Here is a 21,714-nt window from a genome sequence, read left to right as displayed (position 1 = left end):
CAGCTGCACATCAGTGACAGCGGGAACACAGGAAAGAAAGCCCTCCTGCCCCAAACCCCATGCTGCTTGCCTCAACCTTTGATGCTGGAGCACCTCCATCCGCCCATATGTCTCCACCCTCTGCTCAGATCAAGTGGGGAGAATCCAGCCTCCACACCCCCTCCCTAGGACATCAGGCCAGAACTGCCCTGGGTCAGAACACACTGGCCGAAAGAAGAAGCCAGAGACAGGCAGCACGGCACCCCAGCCCCAGGCCCTCCTGAAGCGGCTCCCCAGCGCAGGGGGAGGGGAGTTGAGCCCAGACCAGAGCCCCCCCGCCCTCCAGGGGCTGGCTGAGGACAGGAGCTGGGGCCGAGGTGCCCAGTCAGCGCCGCCTCCCTGAGCAGGGGAGGGACCCAGCCCAGCCCCCAGATCCACTGTCGGTCGGCACCAGGAAACCCTTAGCACCAAAGTGTCAGATTGTTGTGAGTTGTTGTATAAAAAACAGAATAAAAAAAAGGTTGTTACTTGTCACAGCAACAGGACCGGCATCCACTACACCCAGGAGATACACGCACACGGGCAAATATCAAAATTCACATCATTCAGGATCGGCGAGGCCGAGCCCTCAGCCCACCCCCACCCCCCAGTGGAAAACAGCCTCCATCCACCCCAGCATCTCTGGGCACCCTCCGTGTCCCTGCAACGCCAGAGTGGGAAGGTGGGGTCCAGGCAGGAGGCCAGAAACCACGTGGCTACCTCCTCAGAGTGGCCTGGACTCCCCCGACCCAACCTACAGACCTCAGGGCACCAAAGGGAGTCAAGACAGAGCCTTGGAACTGCTGCCGACCTGCTGTGAGTTTGACCCAGCTCCGCCCCAGCCTTTGGATCTCATGTCAAAAAGCCACGTGGCCAGAAACAAAGGAGCAGGTAAGACAGTGGGCAGGAGGCTCCCATGGGAGCTTGGCCAGGGCCAACTCAGACCACCAAAGGCTGCTTCCCACAGGAATCACTACTCAGAGCCAGACCCCAGGTCCCTGCCCCACATGCCTGTGGACCCCAGGCGATCCCAGAACCCAGACTGGCCCAACCCTTGCCCACTGCGCTGCTGGAGCCAGGCCAGCAGTAGTAGCAAAGCTGGGGGCCGAGGCCGGAGCTCACTTCATGCGGCCCCACAGCCCTGTGCCCACAGCCCTTCAGAGGGAGAAGTAGAACCTCCCCCCCCCCCCCCCCCGCCTGCCCGCCCCCAGCGGGAGCACTACTGGGTGTGGCAGAGCAGAGCTGCCCCCTGTGATGGATGTGGGGAGGGAGGGGTGGCATGGGGGCCCAAGCACAGCAGGGGTAGCAGGGGTAGCAGGGGTGGCATGGGCGGGGGCTGGAGAGGTAGAGAGAAGTGCAGGAACCAGAAGACGGCTGGGGTGGGCGTGGGGCGAGCTGTCAGGTCAGCACGGCAGCTATCAGACTTGGGGTCTGTCCTGGGAGGTAGCTGGGGGTGCTGGGGCTCCAGTGTCGGGTCAAGAAGTGAGGCTGCTCAGGTCCCTCACCAGCCCAGAACCACAGATCACCAGGGACCCCCGAGCTTGGGCCTGAGGAAGCAGACAGAGCACGGAGCTCGCCAGCCAAGGGCCAGAAGGCCCTTGGCCGGCTCCATGTGGCCCAAGCACTGAAGCCCAGGCTGCAACCCTGCCTCCTGCCCAGCCAGGCCCCAGACTCGGTGGGCCCGGGAAGGTCCCTCTGGACTATTGCACTTCCGCAGCTGCCCCGACTCCCGGGCCCAGGAGCCTCAGCTCAGGGTGTCCCGCCGCAGCCCGGGTCCGGGGGCGGCGGGGGACGGGGGGGTGGTGGTGGTGGTGTAGGACCACCTTCAGGGAAGGTAAAGGACCGGCTGCCCCGCAGGACAGCCGATCAGGCAGGGGCGGGGTGGAGACCCGGAGGGCAGGAGGCAGGAGGTGCCGGAGCCCCACCCGGGCGGGGGAGGGGCCGGGCCGCGTGGGGACGGGCCCCACCCACCTGCCAGGCTCCAAGCGCTCACTTCTCGGGTGCCTTGCCGGCTCCCACCTTCCGGCCCGTGGAGCTCCGGGCCCCCTTGTCTCTGCCTCCCGGAGGCCAGTCGTCCCGGCGGGGGGACGTCCTGGGGGCCGACTCCTCGGGGGGCCGATCCTTGGGCTTTCGGCCCCGCTTCTTCCCGCCGCTGGCCAGACTCTTCCGCTCCTTCTTGGGTACCGGGGAGTCCCGGCCCTTGTGTCTGGGGGGCGGGTCTGCCGAAGTACGGAACCAGTTCTGGGAGAGACAAGCAGCAATGGAGACACCGGGGCGGAGACACTGGAGGGCGGGGTGGGGCGGAGACACTGGAGGGCGGGGTGGGGCGGAGACACTGGAGGGCGGGGTGGATACACTGGAGGGCGGGGCGGGGGCGGAGACACTGGAGCTTGGGGCGGGGCGGATACACTGGAGGGCGGGGCAGGGTGGAGCCAGGGCGGACCCATGCTCCCCAGGAAGCTGGAACCCACCCTGAAGAGAGACCCGGAGGGTTCTCCACAGCAGCCACTTGCTTAAAGGAAGGCCACACGAGCCGAGCCGTCAGCCCAACCAACAACCCCACCCCTGCCCTGCCGCCCCCCCCCCCACCGGCCCCCGCCCAGCCCCCTCCATGGGGCTCTCGCACCAGGCCCCATCCCTGACCTACCTCTGCGTGCGTCTTGAGGATGTGGTACTTGACGCCACTCTCAGAGCTGAACTCCTTGGGACACAGCAGGCAGCAGTACTTCCCCACCAGGTGGTCCCCCTGCAGGCACAGGGCAGTCCCGCGGACACAAGTTGGCCACCATCCCTGGCCGGTGGAGGTTCAGAGAGACCCAGCTGCAGCCAGGAGCTCCCACCACCCTGCCCCGAGGCTGTGTGGCTACAGAGTCAGGGGCAACTGCAGCTTATCTGGGTGGATGCCCACAAGCTGGGCTTCAGGCACCCAGCCTCTGCCACAGGGCAGGGGAGGGCAGGGGAGGGCAGGGGAGGCCTTTGCTGAGAGCCCCCGCCCCAAGCCCAGGTGGGTGTGCCCCAAGTGTAGCAACAGAGACAAGGAGAACATGGAGGCAGAACTGCCCAGGACTGACTGACAGGGGCTGGGTTGGCCATCAGCCTCGTAGGAGCAAGGGCACAGACCCAATGTGTGGGAACCCCTGGGGGGCAGCCGGGGGCAGCCGGGAGCAGCAAGCACACGCCCTGCCACAGGGGAGGACCTGGGACTGACCTTGCTGCAGCTGGCCAGATGGGCTTTGAGGCCGGACACACTGGAGTAGATGGCTTCACAGCACTGGGGGCAGGAGGCAACCGTGGGGGAGGCCTTTGGCAGGGCCCCCACAAGTATGCACCCCTTGCCCCAGCCCGGGGGATCCAGGGCCCGTCTGGGGCAAGTCGGGGAACCTGACCCCAGGACTCATGAGGTGTGGGTGGGCGGGGCCACCAGGGCTGAGGCCAAGGCCTCTCTGTCCATGGGGTTCCGTCTGAGGACCCTGCAGGGGCCACTTGAAGGGCTCCCCCCAAGGCCACACCTGGGCCTCTGTCCTGAGTCCCAGCACCCCCAGGCCTGCGCCAGCCTCCCCAGCTCACATCATTGGGGCAGTTGACGTGGCCCCTGTCCTTGACCTCGTTCTTCCACGCCTCCAGCAGCTGGGGGTTCAGCACTGGAAGGCCTGGCCGCGTGTAGTTGAGCTGCGGAAAGCAGCAGGCGCCACGGTGAGCTCAGGGGTTGGAAGGAAGCTGACCCCAAATACCCCCTGTGGCTCTGAGAAAGCCCCCCCCCCCGGGGGGGGGGGTCAGTGAGTGGGTGGCACCGGTCACATGGAGCCTCAGGCTCAGCACTGGGAGGCTGGGCTCACCCTTGCAGTCTCGGGCACCAGGTCATCCTTCATCCTCCGCTTGGTCCAGTCTCGAGCCAGCTCATCCTCCGCGATCTCCTGCAGGTGGAACACGGCAACCTGGGCCGATGTGCGGCGGATGCGGCCGCTGGGGGTCCTCTCGACACCCAACAGGTCCACAGCCTCAGGGGCCTTGTCCGTGGGCTCTTCAGGAGGCTGCAGGACAGGGGGCCCAGGTGAGCAACAGGAGCCACATGTGTTGGGGACGCAGAGGCCCAACCCGGTTCACTCCCCCGATGCACGTGGCCCACAGGGAAGGAAGGGAGAGCGCCCGCCGCAGGCAGCACCACGCGGACGTGCCCACGGGCCAGGAGCGCTGGGCTCTGGCCGCTCACCGGGGCCGAGTGCTCCGAGCGCACGTGGTAGTCGTGGCCAGCCTTGGAGCGGTAGGTCTTGCCGCAGTGGGTGCAGGGGAAGGAAGGGCTCTCCACCTCGCAGGGCGGCTTCCCGCAGCGTCGCTGGTGGTACTGGTAGCCCATGAGGCTGGAGAAGGCGGCCCCACAGCCCTGGGGTTCCAGGGGCAGGTGAGTGGCCGGCGAGGAGCTGCACCCCAGCCCACACGGTGCCCGCACCCTCGCTGCCCACCCCACTGACCTCCTGGGGGCAGCGCAGCCGCCCCATCTGCTTCAGCACCTTCCGCAGCCGTTCCCGCTCCTCCTGCTCACTCCCCTCCGAGGCCTCGGCGTCAGAGGGCTGGGGGGCAGGCCCAGCCTCAGTGCCCCCACCACCACAGGGCCCGGGCCCCGGCCCCTGCCCAGAGGCTGGGGCCACAGATGTCCCTGGTCAGGCTTGGGCGCCACTAAGCCCTGCAGTGGTGTGCTAATGAAAGGTCAGCGGTCAGAGCAGGGCAGGCGGGTGGGGTAGGAGACAGCGGTCAGTGGTCAGGGCTGGATGGCAGCTGGGCCCAGTGGCATACCTTGGCACTGTGCTCAGCCATGGTGTGGTAGTTGAGGCCGGCCTTGGACTTGAACTGCTTCCGGCAATGCTGGCACTTAAGCGCATCCTGCAGCTGCAGAAGGGGCCCACCCATGAAGAGCTGGCCCTGGCGCCGCCCCTCCGGGAAGCCCAGGGGCGATCTTACCTTCTGACAGACTTCCATGTGCTTCTTGAGCCCCACCAGGGTCTTTCGGGTGACCACGCTGCACGTGGGGCAAACGGCCTCCCCCCGTTCGTGGATGGCCCGTTGCCACTGCTCCTCAGGGCCACCTGTAGGGCAGGGCCAGGACCTCAGGGGCTGGCAGGGGCTCCCTGATGCCCTGGACACCAAGCACAGAGCCCAGGGTCCACGCTCAGCCCCCTGACCCCGTGGTTCAAGATCCACCCCGCAGTCAAGACCTGGCCAGTGTCCCGCCACCCGGCAGCCCCCACCTGGGGCTGGGTGGGCCATGGGGGCCGGCACCTCCTTGCTGACAGCACTGGTGGGGGCTGGCACCTTCTTCCGCATGTCCTCGGGGGCTGGCCCCTCCTGCTTCTTGGCCCGGTGGATGCGCGATTTGTCTTCTGCCTTGGCCAGGCCTATGTGCACACGTGGGCGGGGCAGGTGTGGGCTGAGGGGCAGGCACATCTGTGCACATGCCCAGCCCCGCAGGTGCCTGGCTGGCCCGGGGCCTCACCTTTGAGTCCAAAGGTCCCTGAGATGGACGGCTGCTCACCCGTAAACTTCTTGGGTGTTTTCTGTTTCCTTCCTGACTCGGGGGAGGGAAAACAGAGGCCAAGTCGGGTCCACTAGCCATCGGAGGCGTGGGCCCGCTGGCCGCTGGCCGGCCCTGGCCGCCGCCTCCCGCCCTCGTCTTACTGTGCCTTGTGCGCTCCGCACCCTCCTCGGGCGGGGCCACGGGGTCTGCGGCCCTCGGTGCCTCCTTGCCCCCCAAGGGCCAGCTGCCCGGAGAGAGGGAGCCGCTGCTGGGGTCTGTGCTCAGCTGGAAGGCCGAGCTCTGGCCCGTGGTGGATGGGCCGTACTCCCCGCTCTCCGGCCTCGCCTGCTTGGGCGGGATGGGGCCGGCGTCCAGGCTGTCCGCAGCCCTGCAGGGAGCAGCGAGGTGAGGGGCAGGGGGGCCCGCTGTGGGCCCTGTGACCACCCAGGCTGCAGCAGGAACAGCCAATCCCGAGCCGGCAGCAGCCCCCGTACCTTTTCTTCCCGCTGCTCTTCCCTGAGGCCCGAGGAGCCTTGTTCTCAGACTTGGTCAGCAGCACCATCTTGCAGGGGGCTGCGTGTCTGCTGATGGCGACGGGCCTGCTGACCGGCACCGGCTTGCTGACCACAATGGGCCTGCTGACCGGCACCGGCTTCGTAACCGGCACCAGTTTTGTCATTGGCACCGGCTTGTTAATGGTCACTGGTTTGGCGACCGGCACCGGTTTGGCGACTGTCACTGGCTTGGCGATTGGCACAGACTTCGTGACCGGTATAGGCTTAGTGACCGGCACAGGCCTAGCAACTGGCACAGCCTTAGTGACCGGCACGGGCCGGCTGACCGTCACCGGCTTGGTGACCGGCACGGGCCGGCTGACCGTCACCGGCTTGGTGACCGGCACAGGCCGGCTAACTGTCACCGGCTTGCTAATGCCGATGGGCTTGCTGATAGTGACAGGTTTGCTGACTCCGATGGGCTTGCTGACCCCCACGGGCCGACTGACGGTGACGGGCCGGCTGACTGGCCCGGGCTTGGGGGCAGGCAGGGGCCGGTCCATGTGATTCCAAATCCGATGCTTCTCCAGCTGCGTCTTGGAGGTGAAGGCGGCCTCACAGAAGGGGCAGGGGAAGGTCAGCCTCTCTGAGATGGCTCCCTGGGAGAGAGGGCAAGTGTGGAATGGGCCGCCAGCCCCTGCGCAGACACCCCCTGAGCCTACAGCCAGGGCAGGGCGGGCCGCAGGCCTCCCCTTCCCCAGCCCACAGCCCCTTACCCCCTGGCACCGCTGGTAATGGTACTTGAGCCCGTAGATGCTGGGGAACTCCAGCCAGCACCCGGAGTTTGGACACTTCACCCTCGAGTGCGCCTTGAATTCATCCTTCCACTGGTTCATCAGGGAGAGCTGGGCGTGGGAAAGGCCAGGCTGCTGACCCTGCAGCCGTCCCGGCCTCTGCCGGCCAGCCCGACCCAGGGCCTTGCCTGGGCTTGCGGGACTAGGTCCACCTGCATGGCCCCCTAGGCCTGAGGCAACACCCCGAAACCCCGATGCACGGAGCGGCCGGGGACGTGGGCTGAGGCGTGGCACTGGACGAGCCACCAGCCAGCACGGTAAGGCAATGGGCTCACAGGCAGACCCCGCAAGAGCCCCACCCAGCCCTCGGGGAGCTCACGGGAATGTCTCGGAGGGCCTGGTTCTCAGCTTTCGGACGCCCCTTTTTCTTCCCTTCTGTCCTATCACCGGCTGGACTTCCCAGGTCAAAGCAGAGCGGGGCCTGGCCGGACATTGTCTGCCCACCTCGGACCGCTGGCAGCCCTGCAGCAGACAACATGCCAAGGCTTGGTGGCTATGCTCCCCATGGGCTCATCTCCCACCCAGGGCCAGCCACGCCTGGTGGTGAGCTGGCTTCCCCATACCGAGCGTGGGGGGCAGGAGCCTGTGGTCAGGCTAGGGTGAGAATGCAGGGCTCCGGGCTGCCCCTGCCCTGGGAATCCGCTCAGGAGCCCAGGCAGGCACTCAGGAGCTGGATGCCCAGTGAGGCCCACACCCAGCACTGGCTGCACGTGACCAGGCGAGCGGACCTTAGGCTGACTCCTCTTACCCAGCTTCGGTGGGTCATGAAGCATGGGAAGTCGGACCTCGTTCCGGCCGCCATCCTTCCCAGGTCCACTCTTGCTGGACCCTGGGAGTCGGCGGCCTCCTCCAACACAAAAGGGGTCGGTCATCTCTGCAAAGCAAGTGCACCCACTGGTGAGGCCCACCAGGCCCAATTTAGGACGAGAAATGGGCTGCCCTCGAGCCCCACCCACAGGCAGGCCCACCTGGCCCAAGGAAGGGGAGCGTGCCCGCCTGTGCTTGGGGCTGCAAGGGAAAGCAGGTGATGGGTGGGGGAGGCTTCTGGTTTAGGGGAGCACCTGGGAACACCTTCTCCCACAGCCCCACCCGGAGGCGACTCACTGTCTCGCCAGATAACCCAGGAGACCCCATTGGCTTGGAAGAATGTGACCCTCTCCTGAGACCCTCACCGGCTCTGGGGGGCTCCCTCTGTCTCCAGACACACGATCCCAGAGAGTGCGGAGAGTCATGCATCTCCTACCTGGTGCTTGGCTGGCGGCGGCCCCAGGAAGGGGCGGGGGCGCCCCGAGGAGGGAGGCTAGCGGCACCCCTCGGGGGGCCAATTAGGACACCAGTGTGGCTGCTGGCTCACAGGCTGTGCTGGCTGGGCACCTGGGAACACCTTCCCCTGCAGCCCCACCCAGACCCAAGGCCATGCGATGGGACCGGGCGGGTGCCCTTGCATCCTTCTCCCAGGACACGGAGGAAAGATGGCCAAGCCTGGCCACTCCCCAGCTGCAACACACACCCTCTCCGGGGGCGGGGGGGGGGGGGTGGCCAAGGACCCTGCAGCTCCTGGTTCTGGCCCCTGTGCCAGCTGAGCCCTCCCACCTGATCCTCTTCTTGGCCTTCTTTCCAGTTGGGGCCCCTGCAACCAGAAGGATACCTCAGGCTGGGTTCCTCGGCCACCCTTCGCCTAGCTGACCTCATCACCTCCACCCCCAAGACCCTATCACCAACCTACAGGTCCACCAGCACCACGTCAGAGACCACAGGAAACATCCTGCTGCCCGAGGCCGGGCCTCTGTGGGCCTGTTCTGCTGGGGGCCCCCCCTCACGCGGGGAGCCCCTCCGGGTTCAGGGGGTTGTGTGGGCAGGGGATCCCTCCCGTGGTGGTTTCAAACTAATTTATAAAGGGAAGGGAAGGAGCTGCCATGCCTCGGCGGTCCAGAGACTGGCTTGGCCGACTGAGGTCAGAGGTCAGCACAGTCACTGCCCCTGGTGTCCGGGATGCCTGGAGCCTGGGTCTGGGGGAGGTGTGCGTCTAGAGTGCTCTGAGCAAACTTCTCTGGAAGTCCTCCCCCTGACACTCGAGGAGACAGTCATCCTCAGTTACCCACGCCCCGCGATGACCCCAGGGGCAGGAGGAGTGGGGGCTGCTGAGAGCCACCTTTCCAGCGTTCCCCCAGCCTGGGTGGAGGATTCGGAATTGGGGGCCGCGGAGAGTGCGGGCCTCGGGGGCAGACTCCCTCCTTCCACCCAGGGCCTGTGACTCGCGCACCAGGAGGAGAAAGGGCTTCCGCCCTCCCGGAGGGCCCAGCAGGGTCGCAAAGGTGGGACACTCGCGGGGAGGGGGGTTGGAGTGCCACGCGCTGACCGCTGGCGACGCTGGCGGCGGGACCTCGGCCAACGCCGCTCAGCCCGGGACCCCGGCCCAGGCCCGGGCGCACGGATGAGGCTGACCTGGGGACGCACACTTGGAGGCTGGCCTCGCCACCCACCTGTCACCTGCGGCGGGTGCGGGCCCGGCCTGGCCCGGGAAGGGCCGCGGATCGCGGACGCCTTGGGGTGGGGGGGTGCCCAAAGGCACTGAACCAAAATGGCGACTTTTTCTGGAGAAGGAGGAGGCAGGGACGCGGCGCCGACGCCGGGCGCGGGGCGCGGCGCAGGGGTCCGGGCGCGGCGGGGGCGGGCGCGCGGGGACGGGACGCAGGGCCCGGATCCTCGACTTGCGCGCGGGGTCAGGGTCGGGGGCGCGGCCCACGCGAGCCTGCCCGGGGGGCGCGGCCGGGGGCGCGGCCGGGCGCTTACCTGCGGCGCCCAGCGGGCCGGAGCCGGGCGGGGGCGGGGGCCGGGGCCGGGGCCGGGGCCGGGCCGGGGCGCGGGGCGCGGGGTCCGGGCGGCGCAGGCTGCGCGCCGCGCTGCGCACATGCGCGCTCCCGCCCCTCCCACCTTTGACAGTTTTACTGTGGGGGGGAGGGGGCGAACTCTCGCGGTATTCCTGCCGCCGCTCCGCGACGGGGAGCCGGGTCGGGGGAGGGGGCCCATCCGGCCGGCCGCGCGCCGGCGGCCGCCTGCGTCCGCCGGGCCGCCGGCGCGAAGGGGCCGGGGCTGCCGCTGCGGGCCGGGAGGCGGTGTTCAGGCGGTGGGGTCGGCCGGGGCTCGGCAGGGGTCCGGGTACTGCCCCACGCCCGGCGCGCGTGGATTGAAGCGACGACGGGGTGTCTGCAGGACCTGGCCTTGCGAAGGTGTGGCCGTCGGAGGCCAAGGTCTCCCCGGACCTTGAACTCCTGGCCACCGGGCCCAGGAGCCTATGCGCGCTGCCTCTTTTCCAGCCAGCCCTGTGACCACGTCTGCCTGTGGCCACCCTCACGAACTCGCTTGGGTCCTGGCAGGGCCTGGGCAGCTGGAGGCCAGGGGCTTTGTTGGGATTCCTGCCCTTTGGATCAGCCTCTGTCTACTTTGGGGGGAGGGTGGTCCTGGTCAGCGGCCAGTGCCTTGCTCCTTTGTGCCCCAGAAGTATTGGGTCTGGGGGTGGGGGTGGGGGTGGGGGCACCAGCCTCACCAGGACTGGGCAATGAGCCGAGCAGGGAAGGGGTGCTAGTTGGGAAACAGAGGCACGAGGTGCACCTCCTTCCCTGGGGCCCTTCCCACGTGCTCTGTCCACACCGGAGCAGCTCCTCCTACACCGCTCATGGGAAGATTTGGGGTCCTCCTCACCTCACGGGGAGGGACGCTTGCCTCTCACGGGGGCAGAGGCGGGGTGCCCTCTGCAGGGGGGTTAGTCTTTCCCTTGGAAGTCAGAGCCTGTGCCTGCCCTGGTGCCGAGATGCAGGATTTCAGGCAGGGGGCTGGTGTGTGCGACTGAGGCGCACCCAGGCTCGCCAGCTTTCCTCGTGCAAGTCTGCATGTCTACGTGGAATGTGTCCACACCTGTTGGTAGGTGTGTGTCCCTCTGCTCATGTGTGTCAAGCAGTGTCCTGTTTGGCCATAGAGGTGTCAGGGCACATCTCTGTCCTGTACTAGAAGAAAAAGATGCCTGTTGTATGTTCATGTCCAGGTGACTGCACAGAGGGCGTGGCGGGGTGTTTGGCTCTTGGTGAATGTGTGTCCAGGCCGCAGCGCGTCTGCGTGTCAGGGCAGGGTGTGATGTCTGTGTTGTGTAGGGGGTACACTGGGCCTGGTGTCTTCCCCGTGTTAGGAGGTTATGCGATGCTGGGATTCTGTGTTGTGGGTCCGGACGCTGGGGTCACTGTGTCTCTGTGTGTTAGTGCCAGACTGTAGCTGCCAGTTTATGCCTCTGTGTTCGTATTTGTGTGTCTGCTTGCTATGGAGGTGTGTGTGTCAGGGCGTGTGCTGTGACGTGTGTTTCTGAAGGGGGGCTGAAAGGGGACCCAAAAGATAGCCACTTCCAATCCCCGGAACCTGTGAGTGGGACCTTATCTGGAATAAGGGTTTCACAGATATAATAAAGTTAAAGATCTTGAGATGAAGCGATCATCCAGGCGGCCCTAAGACCAGTGACAAGTGTCCTTGTAGGAGGGAGATTTGACACAGACAGAAGGTGACATGACCCCAGAATCCAGGATAAAGCGGTGCATCCAGGAACCCAGGAGTCCCCAGGGTGGACACCGGAAGCTGAGAGAAGCCAGGAAGTGGTCTCCCCTGCGCCCTGAGGGCTTGCTGCCCTGCTGGAGCGCAGACTAGTGGCCTGGAGAATTGTATGGGGCCCTCCCAGTGGTGGTGATTTATTTCCGCAGGCCCAGGAACCTAACACACCTGTGTCCCTGTGTCTGAGCCCGGCCCCGGGGCTGAGCTCATTTTGGTCTCTGCTGCCGCCCCCCCCTCCCCCCGTTGGTCTGGGGCAGGTAAACGCCTCCCCACCCCCCAGGATGGGACACTGCTGCCCTCTGGTGGCCTGGGCTAGAGGAGGCAGCTGGTCCTGGCACCCCACCCCGTTCCAGACCCAGGGCCCCTCCAAAGGCTCTGGCCAAGCCCACGTGCCTGCTTGGCCAGAGCCAGACACCACACTTAGGGCACTTGAGAACCAAGTTTATTTCTGGCCTTTTGTCAGAATATAAAAAAGTTAGCGCAAAACAAGGAAGACGAGACAGGAGCACAGCAGGGTTGGGGGGGGGCAAGACCAGGAGGGAAAGGGAGAGAGATGGAACGGCTCCTTGGAAAGGGTGACGTCATGATGGCATGAAGCGGCCAGGGATACTCAAGACAGCCAGGCAGGATGAGGGGCTTCCACAGGGGACACACGGGACAAGGGGCACCAGGCCAGTTCAAATTCCATATGGGACCTGCAACAACCAGCCTCCCATCCTGAGGCCAGCTCAGGACACAGAGCAGGGGCTGGGGATTCAGCCTCTCGCCGCCATCCCTGCTCCTTGTGATTTTCAGAGTCCCCTAGGGGAGTGCACGACGGGCAGAGGAGCAAGAGCACGGGGCTGCCGGCACCATCCTAGCTGTCCCTCTGCCGGGCAGCACCAGTCCCAAACCCAGGGCCCTCTGGCCCACCGAGTGGAAGGTGCAGCCGTCGGCACAGTTCCGTGTGCGTCCGGGTTTTCCTCGGAAAGGGGCACTGGGAATGCCCGGCCATGGCCAAGCCGAGATGGGGGTCTCCATGACCCTGGGAGGTGAGAGACATCCCTAAACTTGAGGCCAGGACGGGGCTGAGCCTGAGCCCGGTGCTGAGTGCTGGGTGTGGGGTCCTCGTTGTGCCAGTCAGGTCTTGGGCGCGTGTCCCAGTGCCCGTGAACAGACGGGGGCGTGGTGAGGGTTTCAAAAATGAGTGAAAGCACTTGGCACGGTGCCCGGTGGGCCAATACCAATGACCATTGTCTGGGCAGAGACATGCCACAGGGAGCCTGGCAGTTCACCCCACCTGTGTAGGCAGCCCTAGGGGTGCTGGGGGAGCAGGCAAACAGGGCTGGGGCAGACCTCTGGCCTGGGAGGGGGCAGGGTGTCCAGAAGACTCACGACTGCAGGTGATGGAGGGCGAACATCAACCTGGGTGAAGGGACTATAAATAAGCAGACTCCCTGGGAGCCTGGGGGGCGGAGGGCAAACCAATAGTGGCTCCAGGTGGCTGCCAGCAGCACCAGGGGGTGGGCCTTGGCTCAGGTCCTGGGAGGAAGGGCCACAGCAGTGCCCGCCTGCCCGATCCCAGGCACAGCCTGGAGTGTATAACCAGAGGTGGCAAGCCTGGTCCCACCTGTCCATTGGGCTGGGCTCGGCCCCTGGGGCCTCTTGCAGGGTCCGAAAGGGGCTGTGCGGCCAGCCCTGCCTCGTCCTTGTCAGGGGCTCCGGTCACAGTGCTGAGGTCTGGGGTTCAAGCCTCAGGCAGCAGCTAGGACATGTTTCCGAAGGAAGCTGGGGGGGATGGGCATGAGGAGGGTTGGGGGCCTCTGGCATCATCCACTCTGCCCTGAGGACAGGATGGCCCTTACTGGGGCCCCATGGCCTCCCTCCCGAGATCAACCCACCCACCCCTGGCCTTTCCAAGCCCCACGGGCACTCCTGGCTCTTCCCACTGACCTTGGCTGAGCAGCTGCAGGCTCCGCCCCTCCTCGCGCACCTGCAGGCGCAGCACCTGCTGCAGCACCTCCTGCCGCTGCGCCTCCTGCGCCAGCCCCATCCGTTGTAACTTCTCTGCATTCAGCCGCAGCAGCGCCCGGCCTGGGAGGGAGGGAGAGAGGGGTGAGCTGTGCTCGCCATCTGAGGGGCTTCAAAAGCAAAAGCAAAATCAGAGAGCATGAAGGGGCAGGGACAGGGAGAGACAGACAGAAAGAGAGGGAGATAGAGAGGAAGCGAGGGTTTGGATGGGGAGAGACAGCCAGCTGCAGAGATTCTGAGAAACAGGGAGAGAGGGAGGGGGCAAAGGAAGGACAGAGACGGATGGACTGGGCAGAGCAAAGCCAGATGAAAACAGACACAGACACTGGGAGAGACTCTGCAGAGAGACAGAGACCAGGAAGACGGGTTGACGTGGAGAGGAGGCAGAAGGGAGCAGGGAGGGGGCCTTCAGGGACCCCTGCGCCCCTCCCTCCACCGCAGCCCCCGCAGTCCCCCCGTGGCACCGGTGATGGCGTGCTGGGAGAAGGCCTCCACGTAGACGAGGTAGTTGTGGGGACAGTGCTTCTTGAGCCACTTGCAGACGTCCTGCTGACTCCATAGGACCACAGGCCTCGTCAGGCCACCCAGGGAGGGACTGGTGTGGTAGAGGCCGTAGTGGTCAGAGTACAGCCGGCCCTGTGGGGAGAAGGGGGCGCTGGTGGAGTGAGGGGGTGAGGCGGGGGCGGGGCGGGGCGGGTGGAGTGGGTTGGTACCTGAGGGGCCTCTGTGCCAGGCTGCTGTAGGAGCTTGACCGGCCGGCCACTGGCTGCCCTCTGGCTACGGGAATCGTGCCACGTGAGGCTGGTGCCTGGTGTCCGGGGCAGGTGGCAGGGGATGCTCTCGGCTGACACCGTGTGCTCCAGGAGGGTCCGGCAGAAGCTGAAGTGGGCTGCAGCTGCAGAGCAGGGCTGCCTGGTCAGGGCAGTCCGGGCAGGGCCCGAGGTGCCTTTCCCTGTGAGCCAGCTTCCCGCCAGCCCATCTTGCCGTCACTGGGGGGGGTGGGGCGGGGCACACTTGCCCAAGCCCGCAGAGAGCTCCAGTGGGTAAGAGCTGACTCGAGGACTCCAACCCAGCACTGCAGAACTGGACACACCTTCCCCTGGGTAATTAGAGTGATGTGCCTGCCGGGGAGCCCAGCACTCAGCAGCCGAGGCTATCCCGAGGTGGCCCTGGCCTCCTCCTTGCCTTGGGCTGGATGGCACAGCCTCATCCAACCAGGGCACACATGGACTTGCCTGTGAGGAAACCCCGGCCCCAGCCCCCGGGAGATCCACTCTTGGCAGCGAAGGCACCTGGTTTCTGTCGCCATACCTAGCGTTTGAGGCCTGGCCGCTGTCACAGCCAGCGAGGTGACGCACGGACAAGAAGCCTGAACCCTGGCAAGCTGACAAGGTTCTTGCTCCCTCCCCTCCCACAGGCCCCTGGTAGCCAGGCAGCTCCTGTGTGTGGCAGGGTCGCGAGGGCACGGGCTGCTCAGCACAAGCATGCCAGCTGCAGCTGTGGGCTCAGGGGCTCAGGGGCCAATTTGTGCTTTCCCTTCCTACCCTAGCTTCACCCCACTCATTGCGTTTCAGTTTTGCCATCATTTCTGTGCTGGTGCTGACATGAGTCAGCGGAGGGCAGACCCCTGGATGGGGCCCTCCCTTGGCATGGCTCCAGGTAAACGGGAGGTGCCCAGAAACACGGTGGATGAATGAATGGATGGATCAAGATTCTCTGTGACATCCACACGTCAAGAGGGCCCTGGGGAGAGACAGGAAGCAGGACCCAACCTTGCCCCCAAGTTATAGCGGCGCCAGGCCCTGACTCAGCAGGCAGAATCAGGTTCCCAGGCCAGGGCCCTGGACCCACCCCCGCAGCTGTAGGGAGACCTTCCCTGCTGTGGACACAACCTCTCACCCCCAGGAAGGGGAGGGTTTGGTGATGTGCCCAGGAGGTCTCATTAATGCGGGGAAACCCACGTCTTACTATTTCCCCCCCCACCCCCCACCCCCGCTACCCCCCTTCCTCCCCATTCTTGCAACTTTCTGGTATCAGTGGCCTCAGGCGACTCTAAACTTGAGGCCTGGGGTCAGAGAGAGGGTGTGGCCGCTGGAGGTGCCTTGCAGTAACTACTGTGGGGGAAGACTGGCACTTCCCAGGGAACAGGGGCCTGCAGGGGTCCCAGGGCTTCGGGTCGCTGGGCCTCGCTGCGCCGGCCGGCCAGGGGCGGTAGGACTAGTGGGAGGCCTCTGCCACCTGTCCCGGGCCAGTTTGGCCCCGCCCATTTCCTGTCCGCGCCGGGGGAGGGCTCTTCGTCCGTCCATCGGTGCGTCCCGCCTTCTAGCCCCAATGTCAGATTTCCAGTAGGAAAATGGGGAGGGGGCGCCTGAGTCCCGCTGTGGTCTCGGCCACCTCTCGGCCCCACTGCTGGGGCTGGGGAAGGTTTTCTCCGCGCAAAGGAGAAGGTGATCACAGGGGTGCTACTCGCCTGGGGACAGGAGCCCGAGCGGGTCACCTCTCCCAAACCAAGGCGCGCTGATTCCCAAGGCCTGACTGCCCGCCCCCACCCCACCCCCGCCCCGGCACAGGACAAAGACACCCGAGACCCTGTTCGGCCAGGGCGCGCCCATCACTCTGAGTGCGGCTGCCATTCGGAGTCCGCCAGGACTCGCCCCTGTCCCTCTCGGTCCTCGAGCCCCCAGACCCCGATACTCCCGCGCCCGGGTCCAGCCCGCTCACCGTCCACATCGCGGCGCTCCCCGAAGCCGGCGCGCACAGCCCCGGAGCGGCCTCGCGGGGGGCTCAGCTTGGTCCTCAGCTCTGTGAACATGGGGCCCGCGGGTCCCCCGCCTGTGCACACGCCCCTCGCCGGGCGCAGGGCGGCCCGTGTGGCCGGCGGGGAACGCGCGCCGCCGCCCCGCCCCAACCGGCCCCGCGCCCGAGCCGGTCCCCGCGCCCGGCGAGTCTGCGCGGCGAGGCACCTGCCGCTGAGCCCTGAGAGCCGGGCGCGCTCCGGGAACTCGGAGGTGTGTCGGCGGCGCGCGGATCTGCGTACGCGAACGGTGCCTGCCAGGGCACGGGCCGGCAGTGCGCACCTGGGCGTGCAAGGACAAGGGACTCTGTGCACCGGCAGAAGATCCAGAGGTCTGCAGGAGCATCTGAGTCAGGGACATAAGAGTGCGTGTGTGGAGGGGAGAGGGTAGTGTACCTGCTCCGGGGAGCTTCTGTCCACTGGGGGCCAGGTCAAGGGCCAGACCTAACCCATTCTCCTATGTCAGTTTACTTATTCCTTTATTCACGTCATCTCCAGACCTCTCCAGTGGTCTCCCTGTCCAACGGGCACTCGTTTCCCCAGAGAAGTCAGTTCGACCCTTTCTTGTTCCCCACAACACCGCAAACTTCTGAAGGACAGCAGGGTCTCTCCCCTCCCCTCTGGAGACCCAGAATCTGACTCAGTGTCCAGGGCGTGGTGCTGAAAGGGATTCGGCTGGGGGCAAGGAGGAGGGAGAAACTCTGAGAAGGCTGCAGCAGGCAGGAGAGCTATGTTTGCTCCAGGACCCCAGTGAGAAAGGTTAGGGTGGGCTGGGGGCTGCCTGGTCCAGCAGAAGGCTAAACATGTGGCCAGCTTTTTGCTTGCTTTGCCTAGAGCCTGAGGGCTCTCCCCAGGTGAATGTGGGGGCCAGAGGATGTCCCACAGCCACCTCAGCAAACGTGCACATGGACACACAGACATGTATGCCAAGGACGGTCATGCATATTCACCTAAAATATGAGCACAGGTGGCTTGACTTGCACCTGTGCCCACAGACACACGGAATTCACCCATATGCTGTGACCACTCATGCCCGCATACTAACTTGTCCTGGTGCATTTATTTATGCTCATCAATTAGCTCTCTAGGATCTGGGCTCCCACCCTCACCAGAAGCACCTGAATGTTCAGGGTATGGTGGGGGTGGGGCCTGTACAGAAATCTGAGCGCGGAGAGCCAGGGAAGCAATCTGCACCCGGGGACCCGCGATCACAACACATACACTCTGCATAAGCTCTACACAACTGGCTGGGTGTGCAGCCCCCGGAGCTGGGTTAGGCCCTGCCCCGGGGCCAGGGCGACTGGGCGGTGGGGGGGGGGGGGGGCCAGGGAGGGCGGATCCGGGAGGCGGGGGACCCATAGGTCCTGCCCATTTAGGCAGGTATCGGAAATGCATCGAGTACACGCAGTTAGCAGGGCCTCCCCTGCTCAGTTTTGAGGTTCCTCCGTGTGCAGACTGCTAATCGAGGGCTAATCGAGGGTGACACCGCCCGCCCGCCCGCAGCTACAAGAGCAGGCGCCCCCCACGCATGCGCCTGTCGCGTCTCGGTCTCTTGGCCGAGTCCAGGAGCCGCCGGAAGCGAGCGGAAGTCGCCTTTAGGGAACTTCCGGTCGGGGCCGCCGAGGTGGGCGGGGATCTGTCGGTTCGCGCGCTCTGCTTCCGGGGCGCGGGTGACGCGGGCCCGCGAGCTCTTCCTGTGGCGGCGCCTCGGTCGTCTGTCGTCTTTGGCCTCCGGCCGCAGCCTCCGTCCTTTCCCTTCCCGGCCGTCGGCGTCACAGCCGCGATGAACAAGAAGAAGAAGCCGTTCTTGGGCATGCCCGCTCCTCTCGGCTACGTGCCCGGGCTGGGCCGGGGGTGAGGCCTGGGGCGGGCCGCGCGCTGGGGTGGAGCCCCGGGCGGGACCGTGGTCGCGTCCCGACTGCCCACACGTCTCAGTGAGGCGGCGGGTCGGGGCGGGGAGGACGAGAGCAGCGGTGGCGCAGGGTTGGCCTGGTCTTTGTGGGAAGAACGGCGTCCTGGGTTCGGACAGACCCGAGCGAGGCTGCCTCCCCAGGAGACGGGACACCGGGGCGCTCTGAGCCCGGTGTTTGTGCTGAGAGGCGGGTGGTAACGCCGTCTTGCGGGTGTGCAGTGCTTGTAGTTGAGCACCGTGGCTACTACCCCCCAGGCCAGGCATCGCCCCCCCCCAACCCCTGCCGGGGTTGATTCCCCCACCGTCCGGCCGGGGTCCTCTGTGTGGCCGCTCAGGGTTGCTCGTTCTTCCGCTGCGGTGTCGGTGGTCACAGTACTGCCTGTTCAGACTCAGCTCTCCGCGGGCAGGGGTGGCATCTGTGAGGCTTGTGACTGGGTCCCCTAGGTCGGATGACGGCCGTTTATTGCTGAGGAATTGAGCAGTTATTATCTTCTTTTGTGGTTTGATGACTGTCTTCAGTGTTGTTTTGGGGTTGCTTTTTCTTATTTCTGTGTGTATCTCTTGTAGATTTTTGGTTTGCAGTTACCGTGAAGTTTTGATATAGGAGTCTTTGTATACACAGGGTTGTTGTAAGCTGTTGGTCTCTTCATTGCCAGTGCATCCCAGCATCCTGCCTTTGTACCCTCCTCTGCTCCCGATTTCTGGTTTTGGTGGCATGTGTGTGTGTGGCTGACCTTCTCCCTTTCTTACGTGTTTGTCTTTGCCGGTGAGCCCCGTCACTCGTCATAGTTTTGTTTCTGGTCATGGTCTCCTTCTACCTAGAGAGGTTCCTTTAGTATTCGTTGTAAAGCTGGTTTAGTGGTGCTGAATTCTCTTAGCTTTTGCTTGTCTGTAAAGCTTTCGTTTCCTCCTTCAAATCTGAATGAGAGCCTTGCTGCGTAGAGGCTGCGGTCGGAGCTGTGTTGAAGCTAGGGACGCTCCGTGCAGGGGGGTAGCTTGCTTCCTAACGAGATGGGATGGGAGTCATGGTCTCAGGAGCATGGGTTTTGGGGGGAGACCCTGTAGAGCTTGGAGACGGGTGGGAGGGAGAGGGAGGCCGAGCCAATGCCATGGTGCCTGGGACGGCACCGCCACCACCCGCCGAAACAGCCCAGAGCCGCCGCTGCAGGGCCGGCGCGGAAGGGGAGCTCTGCCCGGGCCGAGCTGCGTTGGAAGGCCCGGGTGGAGTGGGAGAGGGAGATGCCTAGCAGGTGTTGGGAATGGGAGGCCGGTGCCCTGGCGAAGCCCTCTCCCGGAGAACGGGGGTGGCAGGAGAGAGCCTTGGTAGCCTCCTCAGCTTCCTCTCCTGAAGCGGACGGACGGTGGCGACGTTGGAGAGCACGGCTGTGTGGGGTTCCCTGCACACATGGCACTGTGGGGAGTTCACGGGATCTTTAGAGGTTTCCCAGAGCAGTTGGAAGAGTAGGTGTCGTCAGGTGACGCCTGTGGAGGGAAAAGCACAGAAACAAGGCCGCTCAGATAAGCGGGCGTCTCGGGGTCTCCTGCAGTGCCACTGGCTTCACCACCCGCTCGGACATCGGGCCTGCCCGGGATGCGAATGACCCCGTGGATGACCGCCACGCGCCCCCGGGCAAGAGGACCGTCGGGGACCAGATGAAGAAGAGCCAGGCCGCAGATGACGACGACGAGGATCTGAATGACACCAACTATGACGAGGTGACTGGGGCTCCCTGGCCAGTGTCCGGGAGGGCCGCCGGCTTAAGCAGTGTGCTCTTGGCATCTGTGATGGGCGGCTTGGGGTGGCGGGTGCTCTTATGTCAGCTACTCTGGGATAGTGCCAGCAGTGAGGGGCATGTGAAAAATGCAAAGAACTGTGCCCTTGATGCCTTTGCAAGTGTTAGAGTTGTTACACTGGCGTGTTGTCTTGGCTGGTCTCTTTTCTTTTTCTTTTTTTGGTCTCTTCTGTCCTTTTTAGGGCCACACCCACGGCATATGGAGCTTCCCAGGCTAGGGGTCTAATTGGAGCCGTAGCCGCCAGCCTGCACCACAGCCACAGCAACGCGGGATCCGAGCCGTGTCTGCAACCTACACCACAGCTCACGGCAACGCCAGATCCTTAACCCACTGAGCAAGGCCAGGGATCAAACCCGCAACCTCATGGTTCCTAGTCAGATTCGTTTCCGCTGCGCCACGATGGGAATTCCTCTTTTTTTTTTTAGTGGCCCACTGCATATGGAAGTTTCTGGGCCAGGGATTGAATCCCAGCCAGCTGCAGCTCTTTTAACTCACTGTGTGGGGCAGGGGATCAAACATGCACTTGTTCAAAACCCGAGCAGCTGCAGTGAGAGGATTCTTTTTTTTTTTTTTTTTTTTTTATTTTCCCACTGTACAGCAAGGGGGTCAGGTTATCCTTACATGTATACATTACAATTACATTTTTCCCCCAGCCTTTCTTCTGTTGCAACATGAGTATCTAGACATAGTTCTCAATGCTATTCAGCGGGCTCTCCTTGTAAATCTATTCTAAGTTGTGAGTGAGAGGATTCTTAACTCACTGTGCCACAGTGGGGACTCCTTGGCTGATCTTTAATGATGAAAATTTTAAGTGGAATTGGTGGTAATCCTTGCTTTCTTTGGCTTTAGTGCTCATTCTCTTGGTTAATTGATGTTTGGTCAATGGAAGTTTTCTACAGATGTGTTGTAACAGATGGCATTTTTCTTTAGAGGGAAAGATTTTAAAAATTCAGTTCTGGGAGTTCCTGCTATGATGCGACAGGATAGGTGGCATTTTGGGAGAGCTGGGACACAGCTCTGGGATCCAGCTATGGCTTGGATCTGATCCCTGGCCTGGAAGCTCCATATGCTGTTGTGTGGCCAAAAAAGAAAAAAGAAGTTCAATTCTGAAAAAAAAAATTTTTTTTTTTTTGGTCTTTTGGGCCGCACCTGCGGCATATGGAGGTTCCCAGGCTAAGAGTGGAATCAGAGCTGTAGCTGCCGGCCTTCACCACAGCCACAGCAACGCCAGATCCGAGCCACGTCTGGGACCTACACCATGGCCCATGGCAACACTGGATCCTTAGCCCACTGATCGAGGCTAGAGATCAAACCTGTGTCCTCATGGATGCCAGTCAGATTCACTTCCACTGTAGTCACGACGGGAACTCAGAAATAATTTTAAACTTGCAGAGAACTTTAAAAATTAAATGGAGGATTTCTGTCTACTCTTCACAAGCCTCTTCTCACGACCCTAGTGCTGTTGCTGAAATCAGGAAGTGAATGTTGACTCGGCACTCTTAACTCACCTGTAGCTCTTACTTGAATCCCATGGGTTTTCTGCCTCTGTCCTTCTCCTGGCCCAGGACCCAGGCCAGGGCCCACACTGCGTTTAGCTGTGTCCTTCCTCTCCTCTGATTGGTGCAGATGCTCTTCTTTCATGCCCTTGACCCTTTTGAAGACTGCTCAGCAGCTCTTTGGTTACCTCCAGCTGGGGTTCAACTGGTTGACAAAACCTGTTCAGCAGACTTTTCGCA

At 63.9% G+C, this 21,714-nt stretch overlaps 3 protein-coding genes across 10 annotated transcripts in view; 1 reads left to right on the top strand and 2 right to left on the bottom strand.

Moving 5' to 3' along the window:
* Positions 1–1,207: 1,207 nt before the first annotated feature.
* On the bottom strand, positions 1,208–9,725 carry ZNF512B (zinc finger protein 512B). Of its 8 annotated transcripts, none has more exons than XM_047770584.1 (18): positions 9,359–9,530; positions 8,048–8,505; positions 7,624–7,749; positions 7,195–7,337; positions 6,798–6,926; positions 6,022–6,680; positions 5,689–5,915; positions 5,507–5,578; positions 5,229–5,408; positions 4,975–5,099; positions 4,810–4,902; positions 4,488–4,586; positions 4,229–4,399; positions 3,855–4,049; positions 3,586–3,687; positions 3,227–3,289; positions 2,666–2,764; positions 1,208–2,259 (listed from the first exon to the last, which is right to left on the bottom strand). In XM_047770584.1, the coding sequence occupies exons 2-18, from the start codon at positions 8,109–8,111 to the stop codon at positions 2,008–2,010; spliced, it is 2,799 nt and encodes a 932-aa protein (XP_047626540.1). In that variant the 5' UTR covers positions 8,112–8,505; positions 9,359–9,530; the 3' UTR covers positions 1,208–2,007. The 8 variants fall into 8 exon arrangements, with proteins under 8 accessions (XP_047626540.1, XP_047626541.1, XP_047626546.1 ...); XM_047770585.1 differs by lacking the exon at positions 9,359–9,530 and having other exon boundaries at positions 1,208–1,565; positions 1,990–2,259; positions 8,048–9,339; XM_047770590.1 differs by lacking the exons at positions 8,048–8,505; positions 9,359–9,530 and adding an exon at positions 9,669–9,725.
* Positions 9,726–11,894: 2,169 nt separating this feature from the next.
* SAMD10 (sterile alpha motif domain containing 10) lies at positions 11,895–16,353 on the bottom strand. Its single transcript, XM_047770582.1, has 5 exons — positions 16,200–16,353; positions 14,192–14,373; positions 13,943–14,114; positions 13,401–13,541; positions 11,895–13,235 (listed from the first exon to the last, which is right to left on the bottom strand). Exons 1-5 carry the CDS (start codon positions 16,288–16,290, stop codon positions 13,213–13,215), a joined length of 609 nt encoding a protein of 202 aa, XP_047626538.1. The 5' UTR covers positions 16,291–16,353; the 3' UTR covers positions 11,895–13,212.
* A 1,574-nt stretch (positions 16,354–17,927) lies between these two features.
* Positions 17,928–21,714, top strand: part of PRPF6 (pre-mRNA processing factor 6) — a 43,577-nt gene continuing 39,790 nt past the window's right edge. Inside the window, exons 1-2 of the mRNA XM_047770579.1 lie at positions 17,928–18,126; positions 19,732–19,900. Of these exons, the coding sequence (XP_047626535.1) occupies positions 18,056–18,126; positions 19,732–19,900 (240 nt within the window). The 5' untranslated portion in view covers positions 17,928–18,055. The remainder of the gene's footprint in view (positions 18,127–19,731; positions 19,901–21,714) is intronic.

Source organism: Phacochoerus africanus, chromosome 3 (assembly GCF_016906955.1).
Source record: "Phacochoerus africanus isolate WHEZ1 chromosome 3, ROS_Pafr_v1, whole genome shotgun sequence".
NCBI lineage: Eukaryota > Metazoa > Chordata > Mammalia > Artiodactyla > Suidae > Phacochoerus > Phacochoerus africanus.
Note: the sequence above shows the minus strand (reverse complement) of the source record. Positions and strands in the feature narration are given on the sequence as shown.

Bases quoted from the DNA above. Each gene is read 5' to 3' on its own strand.
- ZNF512B (XM_047770584.1), bottom strand. From the start codon at position 8,111: ATGCATGACTCTCCGCACTCTCTGGGATCGTGTGTCTGGAGACAGAGG. The intron at 7,750-8,047 runs GTGAGGGTCTCA...CTTGCTTTGCAG, and splicing joins GAGGGAGCCCCCCAGAGCCG to AGATGACCGACCCCTTTTGT. The intron at 6,681-6,797 runs GTAAGGGGCTGT...CCTCTCTCCCAG, and splicing joins ATTACCAGCGGTGCCAGGGG to GGAGCCATCTCAGAGAGGCT.
- SAMD10 (XM_047770582.1), bottom strand. From the start codon at position 16,290: ATGTTCACAGAGCTGAGGACCAAGCTGAGCCCCCCGCGAGGCCGCTCC. The intron at 13,542-13,942 runs GTGCCACGGGGG...CCTCCCTCCCAG, and splicing joins CTCCCAGCACGCCATCACCG to GCCGGGCGCTGCTGCGGCTG. The intron at 13,236-13,400 runs GTCAGTGGGAAG...CATCCCCCCCAG, and splicing joins CCTGCAGCTGCTCAGCCAAG to CTTCCTTCGGAAACATGTCC.